The sequence below is a fragment of the Manis pentadactyla genome, chromosome 8, assembly GCF_030020395.1.
Source record: "Manis pentadactyla isolate mManPen7 chromosome 8, mManPen7.hap1, whole genome shotgun sequence".
NCBI classification, from domain to species: Eukaryota; Metazoa; Chordata; class Mammalia; order Pholidota; family Manidae; genus Manis; species Manis pentadactyla.
The window spans coordinates 133661449-133679122 of record NC_080026.1 but is presented as its reverse complement, the minus strand read 5'-3'; the positions used below and the strand labels follow the sequence as shown (position 1 = coordinate 133679122).

The following is a 17674-nucleotide window of genomic DNA, read 5'->3' as shown; positions in this document are numbered from 1 at the left end:
TGGCCTCACGGATGGAGCTGGTGCAGTCCGAGAGATGGGCCTTGTTTTGAGAAGCTGAGGTTCGGGCACAAAGCAGCCCCCAGCCTCACCCTGGGTTGCCCACAAGGCCTGGCAGTGTTCTGTGGAGCAGGAAGCCCAGTCCAGTCCCACCAGGCAGGCCAAGAGCATGCAAGCCTCTACACAGAGCCATGTTTCCAGGGAGTTCTTTGCTGCGCTGTGGAAAGCACCCAGCAGCCGTGGGGCAGGGCCCGCTCGGCCCACACCCACGTGCAGGACTGGGGCACAAGTGGTGTGTCCCCTTTGCCTTTCTGGGTTGGCCCTTCCTGAAGTTTTCACATCCTGTGCTTATAGGAAACTCAGATTTAATTTAGTGATTAAGTGCAGGAACTAGGGGCTGGTAGGGTTTTTTTGTCTGCACGGTATTTCAAAGTGCCATTTTTCTTTAAAACGCAGAAATCTTGTTCCTGCCAGTAAGGAAAGTCAACAAGAACTTTGGTGGAGAAACATCAAAATGATTTCATATGGAGACGGGATTGGGGGATTTCTTTTTTAAAAAATATGAGTGACCATTTAAGTAAAATTTTGGCCTGTAAGTCATCCTTTTCTTCTTTTCTAACTTAGTGTTTCTTCTCCTTGTAAAACACACACACACACATACACACACGTGCGCACCATTGACGGTACATTCACATGTTAAAAAACTGAAACAGTGCCCAGTGGGAAGTCATGCCCCCAGGCCCTCAGGTTAGCTGCTTATTTGTTTTTGTGGTCCTTCCGGAATTGCTTTTTGCACATACAAGCAACTAAAATTTTTTATTCTTACTTTATTCTCCTTTCTTATACAAAAGGTAACATGCCATACTACCTTAAATAATAGACCCTGGAGGTGTTCCCGCGTCGGAACTGAGTGGCCCCCTCCTTCTTTTAGTTGCAGGATGTTCCCTTTTTCTCTCAGGCCCTGGCGGACAGTCTTCTCGGGCTGGGAATTGAGACACTCAGGCGTCCTTTCAGAGCCGGCGGGTGTATCCTCTGTGGGTGCCTTCCACCAGCAGGGCTGTGGGCTCCCGCCTGTGTGTACCTGTCGGCTTAAGGATGCCACCCAGGCGGCGGACGCTAGAGGTGGTCTGTTTTACCCCCGCAGTAGACACGGGTCGCACACAGATTGTGCCAGCCGGACAGGTGAAAATGGTTTCCCTCTGTCAGTTTAGTTTGCATTTTTCTAACCAGTTGAGTATCTTGTGCATTTAAAGACCATTCATATGTCCTTTGCTATGTTCATTTGTCCTTTAAGAAAGCTGCGTTGTTGGTCTTTCTTTTCTCAGTTGTGGATCAGGGAGACTAGATTTTGCCTGTGGTGTGAGTTGCAAATATTTATTTCTCATTGTTCTCTGTCTTTTGACTTTGCTTTTGGCATTCTTTAACAGCTTCATTGAGGTATGATCCCCACACTATACAGCTCACACATTATATACTTTCAGTAGTGTATTCACAGTTGTGCAACGGTCACAATGAACTTTAGAACATTTCATCACCCCAGAAAGAAACCCCATACCCATGAGCAGTCAACTGCCCATCGCCCTCAGCCACCCCCAGACCTACATTCTGTCTCTATGTATTTGCCTATTCTGGACATTTCATTTAACTGGAACCATACAGTATGTGGTCTGCTGAGCCTGGCTTCTTTAACTCAGTGTAATGCCTTCAAGTTTCATGCATGTTGTAGCATACATCAGTACTTCTTACATACTTTTTTATGGCTGAATAATACTCTATCTCACAGATATATCCTAGTTGATGGACAACTGAGTTGTTTCCACTTTTTGGATATTACAAATAATTTTGCTATGAACGTTTATGTATATCTTTTTTGTAGTACGGCATGTTCCCATTTCTCTCGGGTATAAACCCAGGGCTGGAATGGCTGGCTCATATGGTATCTCTGTATTTAACATTTTGAGAAACTGCCAGACTGTTTGCCCAAGTGGCTGCACACCAGGACCCTTTGGTGATTTTTGACATGTCTGTGTTTTCATCAAATCAATTATCTTATGGCTCTGGACCATCAGTGTTAGAAGGCCTTTCTTTCCCAAGATTATAAAGGCATTCTCCTGCGTTGGCTTCTAGTACTTTAGTGGTTTATTTTGCAATCTTTGATCTATGTGGAGTTTATTCTGTATGGTATAGATACAGAGCCAACCTTTTTTTCTTAAAATACAGCTACACATTTCCTCAGTACCAGCTCTTGAAAATTCCATCTTTTCTTCCCTGCTTCGAGATTCCACGTTTATCATATACTACTCAGGGTATATTTCAGAACATTCTCTTCTATTTCATTAGTCTCCTCATATAGTGGTTTACTCTTCATTATTAAGGCTTTACAGTATGTGTTAGTATTTGTAGGGCTGGTGTCTCCTCATTGTTCTTTACAGAGGTTGATTTTTTTTCCTGATGAATCCACCTGTTCATTTTTCCATGAAAAACTCAATCGGTTTGTTTTAACGTGGCAGGGGCAGGTGTTGATATTTTAGATCAGGATCGTATTAGACTTATGGATTAACTTGGGGGGAATCTACACCTTTTTGAGTGTGGGTCTTCCTGTTCATAACACAGGATGTCTTTCTCTATGTTCAAGCTGTTTGTGTTCTTTAAGTGTTTTCTTCATATCACTTTTGCCAGCTCTTATATTTTTATCCCTACAGATAGTTACCTTTTGTGCAGCTGTGTCTTTTTGCTCCTGCAAGCAAGTTTTGGTTGAAAAAGACAGTTGGGTTTGACCATCGACCATACAGATTCTGTTCCAAAAGCCAAGCCCCTTGACCCCTTTGCTGTGCAGTGCTGTGTCCCCATCGGGGCAGAGGGTGGGAGTGGGGGCTCAGGCTTGCCAAGCACCGTCCTTGGCCTCCTAGGTGGCCTCCATGCCATTAATCTTCCAAACAATGCTGGGCCTTTGGAGCTCTTACTAGCCTCATGGTACAGATGAGAAACTGAGGCTCAGAAGTGTAATGACCTGCCAAGATCCCGCAGAGGTCCCATGGGAGCTGGGAGTCCAGCCCAGGCTTGTCCAGCCTTTTCTAGGCCACCATCCTGCCCCGAGGATGGAATGTTCTCCCAAGCACAGCCCAGACGTCAAGAGGTCAGTCTGCACGTGAATGAGCTGTGCTGTTTGGGACAGGTCTCTTCCCTCTCTTGGGCTCAGTCTGCTCATCTGTAAAATGAGGTCGTTAGACTGGTTGGTGACTTGTTCATTTTTCCAGAAAGAATCCCCCCCCTCTCTGGAAGCCAGTATCTGGAATGGGGTGGACCTGGGGGCGCATCAGTGCTCCACAGTCCTGCCTCCCTGTGCCCTGCCGTGGCCTTTGGGGCTCCCAGCTCCAGGCAGCTGTCTCCCCTGGGGCCCTTGCACCCACCTTCCATGTCCCCAGTCCTGCTGCCGTAGAAGCCTCCCTGACATGGCGTATGTCCTGGCAGTGCGTTCGCCCTGGGCCCCTGCCAGATCCCTGTATGCTTTGGAAAGGTCCCTTGACTTTTGTTAGGCAAAGAATTCTCTTCACGCCAAGCTGAGAGCGAGGTGGTTTCACAAGTCCCATCCTGAGTGTGTGCTGGCCGGAATGTACACCGCAGAAACAAAATGTTTGTTTTCCAATTGTGAGCGTGCTGGGAGGCCCTTTGGCATTGGCTTCCACACCTTCTGTGCCCAGGCAGGCCATCTGCCACCTGGGGGCCTGGTGTAGAAACAGCATCTGCCGCAATGTGGCCTGTGGGGCATGAGAAAGAGGGGCTCTCTGGGCCACTGAGGCCTGTTTTTGCCTACAGCACCCTTGGGGACCTCAGGGCTGCACAGACACACGAGCCAAGCCGGGTGGCATTGACCGAGTGGGCCCTTCCTTCCCACCCACCCAGGCGGCACTGAGCACCTGTGGTGAGCTGGCCCCTGAGCCACACAGTGGGGTGTCGGATCTGGGCTATGTGGGGCCAGGCAGAGCGCACACAAGCTTGGGGCTGGCTCCCAGAGGGTGAGAGCGAGGCCGCCAGGTGACTGGTACTCAGTAAACATTTGTGGCCCCTGCAGAGGTAAGCTGAGGAAGCAGTGGCCCAGGAAGGCAGGGACTCCCGAGTAACTGCCAGGGCCATCCTTCCACCCCACAGATCTGCCCTGGTCCCCTGGGCCATCTGATTCTAGAAACTGACCTAAAGAGCCTTGAGCATCTGGTGCTGACCAGCATACGCCCTGGGCCCCCGAGGCTCCCTCAAGGCAGCTTTATTTCCTATTTTCAGGCCTCAGCAATCCAACTTCCCTGTCTGGGTTGTGCAGCCAGCAATTCCCTGACTCCTGCGTGTAGGGAAGCAGTTCAGGCTCAGAAGGCTGCCTCTTGTGGGCTCCGAGGGTCAGCATTTCACAGAAATAGGCTGGGCCTCCACACAGGCCTGGGCGAGCAGCGGCCCTGCCCCTCCAGGAAGTGGAGCGCGATGTCTATTCCCAGAGTGAAGGGCTGGCCTTTGCAGGACCTGTGCAGCCGCCCCAGTGAGGGCCTGGCCTGCGCCCACTGCACTTGGCATCTCCAGCAGCCACCTGACACCAGGCCGGCCCGCAGCTCTGACCGAGGGCCTCTGTGAGGAAGCGGCCCCACCACCTGACCCCAGGCCCCAGGGCTTCCTGTGAGAGAGTCTGGACCTCATGCAAAGTTCAGATTGACCAAAGATGCATTAAAGATAGGCCCAAAGTATGCTGCTGCTTTTTTTTCTCTTTTCTGTGATAGTTAGAAAAAAAAAACAACAAAAAAACCACCCCAGGAAACCCCATGCTCTGTGCCCTGGTTGTTTCCGTGCCAGCTTCCAGTATAAACGAGACTTAGAAAATTTCCAGGCCGCCAGCCCTTCTCATGGCCGGGTGTTTTCTCGATACTTGGAGAATTCTGTTCCTGTGAAAGGACGTGTTTGGGGAGGAAATGCCTTTGCTTAGCCAGAGCCCTAGTCCCAGAAGCTTCCAGCAGAGCAGCTGGGGTCTCCGGGGAAGTCGGGCCAGGCTGGATGCCTGGTGTGATCATCCTAATTTGCTGGCTGGGCTTGTTTATGCCCCTCTTTCTGGAGGGATTTGAGGTGGCTCCCTAAAAATCTATAACACAAAGAGGTCTGTAAAATCAGATTGGGAAGAGGCAGATAGCATTAAAAAGAGGAAAAGGAAATGTTCCTGCCTTGAAGAAGAGCGCCAGAAAAGGGAAGTGCAGGGGTGGGGGGGACTGCGTCACCTTCTTGTCTGAAAAGGGGAAGCACACGTGTGCCTCGGGGAGACGTGTTTTTTCCCAGTATGATGCTGAGAGGACGTTTCACGCGGGCACTACACTGAGGACACGGACTAACCCAGGAGAGGTGTCCCGGCCACCACCACTCCCCAGCAAACGTGAGGCAGGCTGGTGCTGATAGCGGCGATCCTCACGGGACAGATGGTCAGCCCCTGGCCAGAACCAGGCTAACTGCTCTGGAAGGACAGCAGTTGGAGGAGCCAGACGTGGGCCCAGTTCCTCCAACTCTGGGATCCACCTCCCTGAGCACCTCCACTGGGCCGCATGGCACTCCTGTGGTCTTCTGGGTTCGGGCATGTCAGGGGCCGGGAAGACGGGAGCGAGGGAGACAGCCTGTCCTCCTGCGGGTAAGGGGACGGGAGGAAGGGATGGCTGCCTGCTCTCGAACAGGGCCCTGCCGCAGCCTGCTCTTGCCCTTGTTCCCAGGATGCCCCCGAGCCCTTCATATGGGGCCTCCTGCCCCACCAGGCCGCACTCTCTGGGTCGTTCCTGATAAAGCGTGTGGTGCAGTTGGGCTTGGGAGATGATTCTGGAGCCCCGCACCCAGGCTGACATGGGGCACGGCAGCTCTTGGGGAGGAGTGAGCTTGTGGGCCGCAGGCTTACAGGGTATGTGGCAGTTGATGCACACAGCAAGATGGGGCTGAGGGTCTGTGGAGTGAATGTGTTTCCCGAGGGGGCCTGGTTTTCAGCTCACAGCTCCTGGCAGAGGTGCCCTCAGCTCTGCCCTCTGGATTCCTCCCAGCGTGGGCACGTGGGGGCCAGGCGTGGAGACGGGGGCTGGGCCTGGCTCTCAGGATGCTGTTACCGCCCAGGTCTCATGGGTCTCTGTCTGCAAGGAGGGCCATGTGGAGTTCTGCAGGGGTGAGCCCTGGAAGGTGGGGACCTCGCCTTGGTCTCCAGTGCCCGGCCAGGGGCCTCCTACCCAGAGTGAGGGCATAGAAGCAGATGTCTGCCCAGAAAGGCTGAGCCAGAGAGAGGGGACATTGCTCCTGGTGGGAAGCCCTGGGGAGACTGGCTGGGGTGGGCTGAGATGTGGTTGCCCAGAGCTGAGGTCTGGCAGGTCTGATGGAAGCAACTTGACTTTGAGGGGCTCCCTTCTCAAGTTGCCCCAGACACCCCTGATTAGGACTAGGTACTGACTGATGTCTCTAGCCACTAGCCTGAGACTATAGGGATGGTCCTTTTGAGCTATGTTACTGGGCAGGCCTGTGCCCAAGCAGGCAGCTGATCCCTGGGCCAGGGCTGGGCTCAAGAGAACAGAGTTTGGGGTGGAGACCGTTTGTCCCAGAGCAAACACTCTACCCTGGAATGATGTGTTCATGTGGTGCTTTGAACTTGTTAGCAGCTTTGCAGCTTTCCCCAGACATTTTTGAGGGCACACAGGCCTCCGGGCCTCCAACAGGCCCATGCAGTGTTCTTGTGGGAGCTGGGCTTCTGCAGAGCATGAGCTGCCAGGAGAAGCTGGGCCGGACCCTGCCCCAGGGCATGGTGGGCACAAGGCAACGACAGGGTCTGGGTGTGGGTGCGCCAGTGGATGTTGGCACAGGGTGGGCTCACCTGGGGATGTAGTCTGGGCAGGACACACACTGCCCCATTGTGGCAGTCACATTCCTGCCCTGCAGGTAGGGCGTGCCACCGGCTGGGCCATTCATTGGGCAGGGCTTGGGTTTCACTGTGGCTGAAATGGTGAGTTTTGAGTCAACAAAGTTTTCAAGGTGACACTGGCCTTGCTGCCAATGAGCAGGTGTCTGAGGACTGTTGGAAGGTGGAGTCAGGGCTTCCAGGGGTGTGCTGGTGATGACATTCAACCCCGAATTGGGCAGCTTCTCGCCCTGTGGCAGAGCAGAGAGGGGGCTGTCGTTCTGACCAGCCGAGCCCGGAGTCCGGCTCCCTAACCTGTCTCTCAGCCCTGCTGGGGAACACCTGAGGCATCTCTGAAAGGCCCCAGCGAATGGGTTCCCAGCCCCTGCTGCTGGCGAGCCGATGTTTAATGTGGGTAGTACTTAAAACACACACGAACGCGTGCCATGAAGTTGGGCACAAGAGTTCCCCACCCACGTGCCCCTGCCCCTCAGGGAGTTTAGCCCATGAGCTCAGGCAGGATAATCGGGGCACAGAAGGACAAATGCAGACTTGGGACGTGTTTTGCTCAAGTTTGCAGGAACGCTTTCCACCGTTTTCATGTTGCAGCTCACCGGAGACAGTGCCACCTGCTCTGGTGTTCAGTGTGCCGGGCCAAATGGACGTGCTGCTCCCTGAGGGCTTGAGGGCACCAGTGTCTGGGCACAACCTGGACCCATCTGCAGCGCATCCGGCTTATACCAGCCGCTACTTATGACAGGGGTCCCCTCGCCATCTCAGAGCATTCTTACGTACTGTGACTTCTGTGGCAAAGACTGCTCAGCCAGGACGGGGCAGGATCTGGTGCCCCGGGCTCCTCCTGGGCCTGCTCTGCCAGGGACACAGGCTGAGGTGGGGAAGGGAAAGTGCACCGTGCAGACTGGGGCCCAGGCAGGGGCCACGGGGGTCCCCAGGCTAGCGAGGCTATGGCCTGCGCATCTGCATGTCAGGTCTCACTGTGGTGGGCCCTTCTCTCCTCAGGCCCCGTGTGCCTTCCCAGAGCCCCCAGCGCTGCAGCCTTCACCTTTCTCAGTTAATCAAAAGGTTCCAAGAAAAGCAAACCCATCAAAACAGTTTCCTCCGGGGCTTCAGGAACAATGAGCGTGTGCACGGCAGGCACAGCTACCTCTCTCCAGAGACAGTGCCTTTTATTTTCCGTTTGCTGAACCTGTTTAAGCGGCTTGTTCATTGTGACAGCCGGTGGTCATCTTTATTTCAAAGTGATACATAAACGCTGTAGCCTGTGAAGGGACCAGGGCCCTCGGGTCAGGCCTGTGATCTTGGCATCGGCCGGCATGCGGTCTTCCCATCCCCGCCTCTGCTCTCCTGACCCCAGTGTGCAGGGAAGAGACCAAAGCCTAAGGTCCTCTCCCTGCACATCTCTTCTGTTGTGTCCCCTCTGGAAGAGACTGCTGGGTACTTTTGGGGGTCTTGGGCTGGCATGGGCACCCCAGCTGTCACAGCCCTCTGTCCTGACTCCCTGCTCTGCATGAAGCAGGTGTTTTAACTGCATCCTTGGGTCGTGTTCACGCTGCCACTCAGGCAGGCTCCCCAGAGAGGCAGTGCTTGGCGGGTAGAGAGCTCTTGACAGGCACACTCTTTAACTGGGAACTTGGAGCCCTGTGGGACAGGCAGAGACCATGGCTCGCCTCTTACAGATGGGGCATCTGAGGCCTAGGGGCACTGAGGGGTCTGCGTGGGGCCTCTGGTGGGTGTGCCCAGCCTTTCCTCCAGCAGAACTGTGGCATCCACCACCCGAGTGCCTGTTGAGGTCCCGGGGACCCAGCTCCGTCCAGAGCATCGGCATCTCCAGGCAGGGCTTAGGGCTCTTGTGGAAACCAGCTCTCTGGGTGGTTGGGATGTGCACCAGGCTGGGAAGTCAGCTCAACCCTCCTGGCCCCATCTCCCACTCTGGTGAGCGGGTAGGGGGCATCACGCCCCCTTTGTGCAGCAGTGCTGCCTGGCGAGGTTTCCATCCGCGTCGGCAGGTTCACCCCTGCAGTGGTCTCTGTAACAGCTGCAGGGGCTTCCCTCCTGAGCAGACGTTCTCCCTGGGACCATTATCAGGGGAATGGGTTACTCTCTTCAGCTTAACAGTGTGTTGAGGAATATTCATGTCACTGAATGTTTGCGTGCATCCTAAGTTGTTTTCTGGATCCAGAGATCCTAGAAGTGACGTTGCCCAATGAAGGCTGTGCTGAAGGGGTCTGAGCCAGCCCTTCTCACTGCAGCCTCCCAGCACTCGGTATTATCAAGTTCGAGCAAACAGCCCCTCTTCCTTGCCCTGATGGGGGAGGAATCCAGGATTTGATGGTCTTCCACCATCTGGGGGACCCGTCAGCAGACACCCTGGGGGCTTCGGCCTGGCTTTGTGGGTGCGCAGTCTTTGGGTTCTGGGAAGGGAGCATGACCCCTAGTGACCTGTGTGTCCGTCTCCCCACAGAACTGTCAGACCTTCAGCAGTCTCAGCTGCCTGAGCACGGGGATGGAGGACTGCGGCCCCCACAGCCCCTTCGCCCTCCACGTCAGCAGCACCAGGTCCTGGACTGCCTTGCTCTCGGCCTCCGGCACTGGGGGCAGGACCCCTGCCGGGACCCCTGTCCCTGAGTCGCTCCCCCCGTCCTTCGACGACCGCCCGCCCTGCACAGAGGAGCCATGCTGTGAGGAGTCTGACGGCTATGCCCCAGAGGAGGGCTGTGGCTGGAGAGGGGAGCCGGCCCCGGCCTGGCGGGACCGCAGGGCCGCCAGGAACAGCCCCTGCTCCCTGGATGGCGAGCTGGACATTGAGCAGATAGAGAACAACTGAGGGGCTGTGGGCCTTCGGTCAGGGTGGGGTATGTTAGAGTTAGTGGCCTCTGTCTGGGCACCAGGTGGGCACTTGGAGAGGGAGCCCCACTCCTGGGCCTGATGAAAGCTTTCTGAGGGCACTGAGTCCCAGGGAGCAAGCCCAGCCACCTCCCGGAGAGGCTGTCCAGCCTTGGGGGGATCCCGGCCGCACCACCCAGTGGGACGCCTCAGCCTTTCACCAGCACGGCGGCCACAGTCCACAGAACTGCTGGAGCCCATCAAGCAGCTTTTGGTCTGGCTGTCTTCCCCCTTTCCCTCGTGGGGCATCGGCTGCAGGCATCCCAGCCACCCCCCGGGCAGCCTCCTGGCACTCCCGGTGGGGCCCGCTCTGCACGCCGACTCCCAGCTGAGGTTTCTGACCCAGCAGGCTTGTCAGGGGCCTGGGCTCGGGTCCATCTGGTGGTGTCAGGGCCCTTCCCTGCCTCCTGCTCAGGTTCAGTTCTGGAGAGCTGGCCCCCCAGCTTCTGTCCCTCACTTTTATTCCGTGCCTTCTCTCCCAGGTCTCCCTGCTTCAGGCTTGGGAAGGTTCGGGAGATGCTTCCTTCTGTACTAACAACAGAACCATTTGGCCTTAATTCCAAGTGTGGGAGACAGGGGCCCTGGGGTGCTGGGTGGCCCTCCACATCTGAACTTTCAGGGCCCAGGGAACAGCTTGGTGTGCTCGTTAGAGTCTGTCTGCATTGGGTAGACATTTGGTAGCTCTACTGGCCAAAAAGACAGAGCCACTTGCCACTCCTGTGGTGTGGAGGTCTGAGCCCGTGGCTCTCTGCCACTCTGGAGGCCACCTCAGCACGGGTGGCATGTGGCAGCCATTCTCCATGCCTAACCTGTCACTGGGTGCTTAGCGTAGTTGATTCAGGTGAGTAGAAAGACGTCAACATAAAAGGGCACCTTCTGTAAAATGTCCTCAGGAGGCAGGAGCTGTGAGCAGGTGCACAAACCCAGGCCCTGTGCACATTTTAGGGGTGGAAGATGTCTGCTGGCCACTCTGGGGGGCCTTCAAGGGCCCCTGCAGTATTCTAAGCATGCTGTCTTGGTTACTGGGGACTGCTGGCTTTAATCAAGGTGCATCGTCCCCCTCAGGTCAAGCCCACCCGCTGGTCAGCTGCAGGAAGCAGAGCATTCTAAGTGCTGTTCCCTGCTGCAGGCCCCCTCAGGCCCAGAGCTCGCTGTGCACATGCACTCTCCCAGGCTCCTCACACCCCGGCAGATCCCTAACACGGAGGAGTGCCTGGCGTGTGAGGTCTTGCTCTCAGGCAGCTCCCCTCTAGCCGGCTTGCAGACACACCATGTGGTCCTGCTCTCGTGGAATCTGGCTTTTAGCAAACTTGCCATCTTCTGCAGACAAGAGCAATTGGGCTGGCTTAAAAGCAAGTGGCTGCTTTTCCCATAAGGCTAAAAGTAACTGGGGTGTTCTCCTGGGTTCGCTGACTCGTGCTAAGAGCACCTGGGTAGTCGCTTTGCTCTTGTGCATCCGCTCTGGATGGAGGTTGAACACAAATGGTTCTCACCTTTCTCCTAAAGAAAGACCCTATTTGGGAAACTTGACTTAAACCTCCACTTTTTTTACTAGCTCAAAAGTGTGGTGGCTTAAGTTCTGATTTATAGGTTGCTTTTCTTAAAAATCAGCCCTCAGATGCTTGCAGAAAATCCAACTTGGTGGCCCTTGGAGGCTGTGTTCACAGCCCAAGCTAGAGTATCATGGTTGTCGTACAGGGCCCTGGGCAGCTCTGGGGTGGGGGCCGGCTAGCCTCAGTGGCTCCCACCAAAGGCACGTCCCCCAGGACCCTGGAGAGCCGAATCAGAGAGCTGGTTGCTCTGGGTAGATGATGACCTCTTTGCCCGATCTCCACTCGGCAGGTTGTGGAGGCCACATTTCCTTAGAGCAGATCTGAGACGGCTGGGGTGGGTATTGCTGACATACGAATTCAGAGAGCACGTGGATGCCTCATGTCCCCAGCCTGGGATGGAAGGCACAGGCCCCTGTCACCTGTCACGGTGACCACAGAGGGAGCATGGCCTCCAAAGCAGTCCTTCCTGTGGAAGGTGAGGCGGTGCCCCACCTCCTGGTGTACGTTGCAGGGAGGGATGGAGGGTTGAGTGCTATGGAGCAGGTGACCTGTCCTTGGACCCTGCCTGCTACCTCCCTTCCCAGGCCAGGGGGCAGGGAAGGACGAGCCGTGGAGCTCGTGAGACGGCCTGTCCACCACCCGCGCCCAAGCTGGTCCCATCACCAGCAAGCCCACCCCCAGGCCCTTTCCGGCTTCCCCAGACTCCTCCTGGCTGTCCCCACCCCCACCAAAGCGCCTAGCCAAAGCCCACAGTAGCAGCAGTGAGGGGAGAGAATGGCCGGTGTCCCTTCTGGTCAGAGAAAGAAGTGGCCCTCAGTTGGCTTCATGTTTGTCTTGTTAATGCAGCGAGCAGACCCCATTTAAAAGGAACTGCCGTTCTGCCCGAAGAGGGCACGCTCCACCATGGCAGCAGGACCAACGGTCTTGCTGGGAGATTCGCCCAGGGGGTCCCTCTGACCCCGTGTGGCTGTCCCCCCGGGCGGCAGTGCACTGGGAGCTCGCCCTCCAGGAGCCGCCCTTTTGCCCCGGCCCCATTTCTTGCAGCCAGTGCCCATGAACTCCTGCCTCCAAGGGGAGACTGAGGGAGTTAAGAGCCAGGAGCGAGGGCTGTGCCAGGCCGCCCGGGGGCCCCGAGGGGCGAGGGCAGTCACGGCTCCCGGAGGGCCGGGTGGGGAGGGAGGCCAGCTGTCATGTGCACCCCCGCCCGCTCCCATAGGAGCGCGTGCGAAGCCGCGGGGCCAGCAAGGGCGGCTGCGCGGGGCCAGGGCCGCGGCCGCTCCTGCCTCACCCGGGGCGGGGGCGGGGGCCGGCCCGGGGCCCACAGGCGGCATGACATCGAGCCCACCGGAGCTGTTCTGGTCATACACACAGATTTTCATTCTCAGAAAGCCTTACTTTTCAATAAAATCTTTGTAGCAGGAAAGTTTTGTGTATTTATATGCTGAAAGAAAATTTAAATAAAGGTAAAGTCCACGTTAAAAAGAAAAACTCCAACCTCCAAATGGGTCCCCCAGGACAGGGGCGGGTGTGGCTTCCGGCTCTGGGCAACACTGCCAAGGGGGCGTTCCGGGCGCCGCCCGAGCAGGTTCGCGTGGAGTTTTGGGCACCCGTCTGCTCTGCCACCGGCTCGGGCGGGCGTCGGCGTGCGCTGTGCCCGTGTCCACGGGCAAGGGCAAGGTCATGCGCTCTGTGGCCTCGGCGCCAGTCACCTAAAAGATGACCGCTTTGGGCTGCCGCCTGGGCATGGGCAGAAGCGCCGAGCGCCAGGGCGCAGCACGGCCGGAGCAGCGCAGGGGCTCTGCAGCCTGCGTGGGCACTGGTACCGCATCTCGCCACAGCCGCGGTCGGTCAAACCCCTCCTCTTGGCGCCAGAGAAAACCATGCCTCGGAAAGAAAACGATTAGGGCAGAAACCCCAGAGCACGGCAGAGACCTCATAGCCTAGGTAGGATGTAGTCGGACCTTCTAGCGTGGCCTCCATGGCAAGTGAGTGGTGTCTTACGTGCGCGGGGTGGGGGTGGGGTGTCCTGGGGGCTCGGGGACCGCGCGCAGGCGGCCGTGGGCTGTCACGTGCTTTCCCAAGCCGTCCGCCGTGGCGTGGCGGAGCTTCGGGAAGCGAGGCGGCCAGGGCGCGTGGTGGGGGCCCAGCCCCTGTGGGGAGCGCCGTGTGCCTGCAAGAGGCCGGGCCCTCCGGCCCCCACCGCGGCCCGGCCCCGCGAAGCCCCCACTGTCTTGCACTAGAGCCGCTCTAGTCTCAGGAATTTGCTTGTTACTTTTACTGTGTAAATAAAGCTTCCTGGTTCAACACGCAGCCACTGGGAGCCGCCTGCGTGGTTTCTGTTGGGTGCGGCGCATCGGCAGGCCTCCCACTCTGCGCACGGGAGCGTTAGCCTGGGCCCTTCCGTCCCCTCCGAGCTTCCAGGTCAGGTCCATAAAACGGGGAAAGCAGGCACCTCAGAGCTGTCGAGAGGCTCAAATGCAGGGGGCTGCGTGAGCAACTGGGGGGAGGGCTGGCCAGGGCTGTGGTCACAGGGGAGCCCCTCCAGAGGTGCCGTCCGGGCAGCCCAGCGCCCAGGTCAGTGGGTATGTGCACATGTGTGCAAGGAGCCAGGGACCCCAGGACAGCAGATCAGAGACACCCCTCGTGCCCGGAAGGAACCCGCCTTTCATGGAGCCCTCATGAGCCCATCAGCTCAGGCCTCAGCAACACCAAGAGGCAAGGGCACATGGCAGTTTGCCCCAGGTCATGCCGCTACGGAGTGCCCACCGCGGCCCGGAGGCTGGAGTGCCACCTGCCCAGGGTAGGTGAGGGGGCGGTGCAGGCTGGGCCTCCATGTGCACAGAGGGTGGCTCGCCTCAGACCTGCGCTGCTTGGGCCGTGGGGATGCAGCTCGGCCCCGAGTGGGCTCTGGGGCACACGTCCTCTGTGCCTGGCCCTCCAGATCAGGGACCCCTGGCTGACCAAGGTCAGGGGAGGCAGGACGTTTGCAGCCTGTCTCAGGACAGGCTTGAGAGGCTTGTTTAATTTCTGTGACCCACCATTTGCCCACAAAATCTGACCCCAGAACTTCTGCCTGGAACATCCCCTGGGTCCTGAGGTTGCCCCGGGAATGAGGCCCCAGGACACTTGGTTTGGACTCGTTTTTCTCTTTAGCAGCAGATCCTTTGTCAAATGGTCTGTGAACCCCTAATTCATGAGAGGGGTGACGCGTGGAACAGGCTGAAGCACATGTCCTCTCTGCCTGGCCCTCCAGATCAGGGACCCCCGGCTAACCCCTGGCTGAGTGTGGGGAGGGGAGCCCCCTTCTCCCCAGGTGGCCTGGCAGCGCCAAGGCCCAGGACCCCGTTCATGACCCCCATGCCTGGAAGGGCAGAGGCCAGGAGAAGCTCTGCCAAGCACAGTGGCCCCCACGTATCCTCCCCAGGGGAGGGCACAGAGTGGCCCTGGATGGGCCTTCTAGCCCTGGGCAGCCCCTCACCTGCCCCCTCAGACAAGGCCCCTCACGGGGCACCCGCCCCAAGCTGGCTCTGCTGTCAGGGCATCTGCTGTCCGACTCAGCTCGCCTAGTGCCGGCCACCTGCTCCCTGCACCACCAAGGCCCCATGGCAGGGGACGGACACTCGCCACACCCTCCTGCACCCCGAGATGCACTGAAACAGGACTCTGCCTTGGCACAGACTCTGTGCCCTGCCACTGGGTCTGCCCCCAGCCAGGCCATCTCCCCCCTGCATCTGCCATGGGCACTGCCTGTGGGACACAGGCAACGTGCTAATTCTGAGCAGTTTGCTCATGTGTAGCTAGGTTGTAATGCAAAAAGGCCCTCAGGACCACACTAGACTTGCAGTGTGGCTCAAGACTGTTTAAAACAGTCTCATAGAAAGAGGGCAAAAAGGAAATGCTCTCAAGTAGGAACAGGGGTCAGACCTTGTGAGAGGGAAGAGGAGGAAGAGGATGGTCACACCAGCTGACCGCCTGGGGCAGGAGGTGACACCAGGAGCACCCAGTGTCCCCGTGCATCCCCACCTCTGTGCCCCTTTCCGGCTGCCTACGGCTGCCCTGCAAGGGGCAGGAATGGCCCAGCTGGAAGACCTGGGCCTGTGGAGGGGCCCAGCTCAGCTTGTAACCAGATCTGAAGGAGGGGCAGGGTGCTGAAGCCACCAGGCCCGGTGGCGGGCACACAGCACGTTGAGGACTTGGGCCCACCGGCCCCTCCCCCAGCCTCACATCAGTGAGCTGTGTGGCCGTCCCGTGTTCACGTCCTCCTGGTGCCACACCCCCTCTGCTCTCCCGCAGGAGTTGGGGGGGGGGGGCGCAGCCACTGTCCTGCTCCCGGGTTGGCCTGGGACCTCATGGCACCTGGATCCAGCAGGCCTGGGCTTGGGAGTCAGGTGAGATGATGAGCTCTCTCGCTGGACTGACCCAGTTTGAGTGGGTTCTCAGTGGGCACAGTCACTTGGCACAGGGCTGGTAATGTGTGGACCCTCACGCTAGAAGGTCCAGGTAGGTGAAGCCCCTGCGTTCCCAAAGAGGTGACACTGATTGGTCCGTCCTCCCCAGCCACCCCTTCCCCTCCTGAGAGCAGCTCTGCTGGGCAACCCCAGAGCCAGGAACGGTCTGCGGGGCAGCGGGGCTGGGGGCAGGCTGCCACCTCACCTCAGGGCTCCGATGGAAGGGCCACGGAGCCAGCTGGCTTGTACCCTGGGCTCTGAGGGTCCATTTCTGCACAGTGTCTCCCGAGTTCCTGCCAGTCGCAAACTCCAGCCCCCCAAGGCCAGTGGCTCCTTGCATCTCTGGCCTGGAACTGCCCATCCCGCTGTGGAAGGAGGGTCTGGGGCGGGCCAGGGCTGGGCCTCCTGAGGGACCCAGGGATGAGGCAGGTCCTTATTGCTTCTGGGCAGAACCATCGCCCTGAGTGGCAGCTGACAAGGTCACGCCCGGCCAGGTGACAGGGCGCCCTGGGTCGGCCAGGTCCCCGCAGGGCTCAGTGAATGCCTGGTAAGAAAGGAGGCCGCCCTTTTACAGAGGAGGTAACTGAGGCTTTGACATGGCGCCCCCAAGGGAGGCGGGAGGGACCTCAGTCCTGAAGAATATTCTGCCTCCAAAGGGAAGATGCCAGTACGCTGGCTCACCTGAGGGGTCAGGCCACCCCCATGGGAAGGTTGTGGAAGGGACTAGGAAGCATGGGGTGCAGGGTCAGACCTTGATTTGAGTCTCAGCTCTGCCCTCACCGTCAGCCCACAAGCAAGTCACTTTCTCCGCACCTGTTTCCTTATCTGTAAAATGGAGATAGTGACGGCCACTGAGCCCACCGCTCGGGGGCTGCACGCTCTCTGCCCAAAGCAGGGGTCTGCATCCTCAGGAGCTGTCCTCTGACCTCCTCCCCACCCCCACTCCTGGGCAGCAGCTTGCAAGAGGGGGCACTGCTTGTCCATGGAGAGGAGACACCAGCCCCCTTCCTCCAGAGGGACGCTGCAAGCTCCTGCCCAGAAGCCTGAAAAGGAAAGGAAAAGACCTGCAAAACTGAACAGAATGCAGCAGGCCTGCCCCTTGGGGTCTCCCCGTGAGCCCCAGTGAGCTGCAGCCCCCTCGTGCCTGCCCTCCAGCCGCAGTGCTGTCTCCTGACAAGCTGTAAGCAGGGGACCCCACTGAGGGGCAGGCAATTTGCATATTTTCCAGCTAATAAGCCAATGCTCCTCCTCCCTTGCATGCCAATGACACCAGCCTGGTGGCCTCTCATCTTCATGAAGACTCAGCCACTGTTTCTTCCTAACCCTGACTTAGTGGTGGCCAGCCTGCTGGGCAAGGCCTGGGGGCTGCACAGCCCCTGCTGCCCAGCTCCTGTGCCGGGAGCTCAGGTCCCAGGACCCAGCGTTTTATCATCATCTGCCTCCATTCAGTGGAAATCCTATTTTGGAGGACCCAGGACTTCTTTAATGAGAAGTTGGCTCCAAGATTTGTCAGCAGCTTTTGCATTGATTTGAGGAGAGACAGCAATCCAGTTATCTGCTCAGCTGATGGACTTTGAAACCTAAAAGAGGCTGTGAGGGAATTCAGAAAGCCCTCACCTCCCCATACTTGGCCGTGGGGCTGGTCCGTGTGGGAAGGCTGACGTTTGCCCTGTCCATCTTGTCCCCAGTAAGGCCTAGGGCAGCTCACTGACCCCTCGAGGCCTCAGTTTCCCCATCTGTTAAACAAAGAGGTTGGTGCAGGTGAGGTTTCTTGGGGTCCTGGCTCTCTGATGTTCAGTGTTTCAAGCACGTGGTGGGACCAGAGATAGTGCCAAGCCCCTGCCCACTGCCTCTCACCCCACGGCCCTCAGTCAAAGTGCCAGTCA

General features: G+C 57.8%; 1 protein-coding gene across 1 annotated transcript in view; it reads left to right on the top strand.

Moving 5' to 3' along the window:
* Positions 1-12762, top strand: part of FAM53B (family with sequence similarity 53 member B) — a 75262-nt gene extending 62500 nt beyond the window's left edge. Inside the window, exon 4 of the mRNA XM_036899082.2 lies at positions 9366-12762. Within this exon, the coding sequence (XP_036754977.1) occupies positions 9366-9728 (363 nt within the window). The 3' untranslated portion in view covers positions 9729-12762. The remainder of the gene's footprint in view (positions 1-9365) is intronic.
* Positions 12763-17674: the final 4912 nt, after the last annotated feature.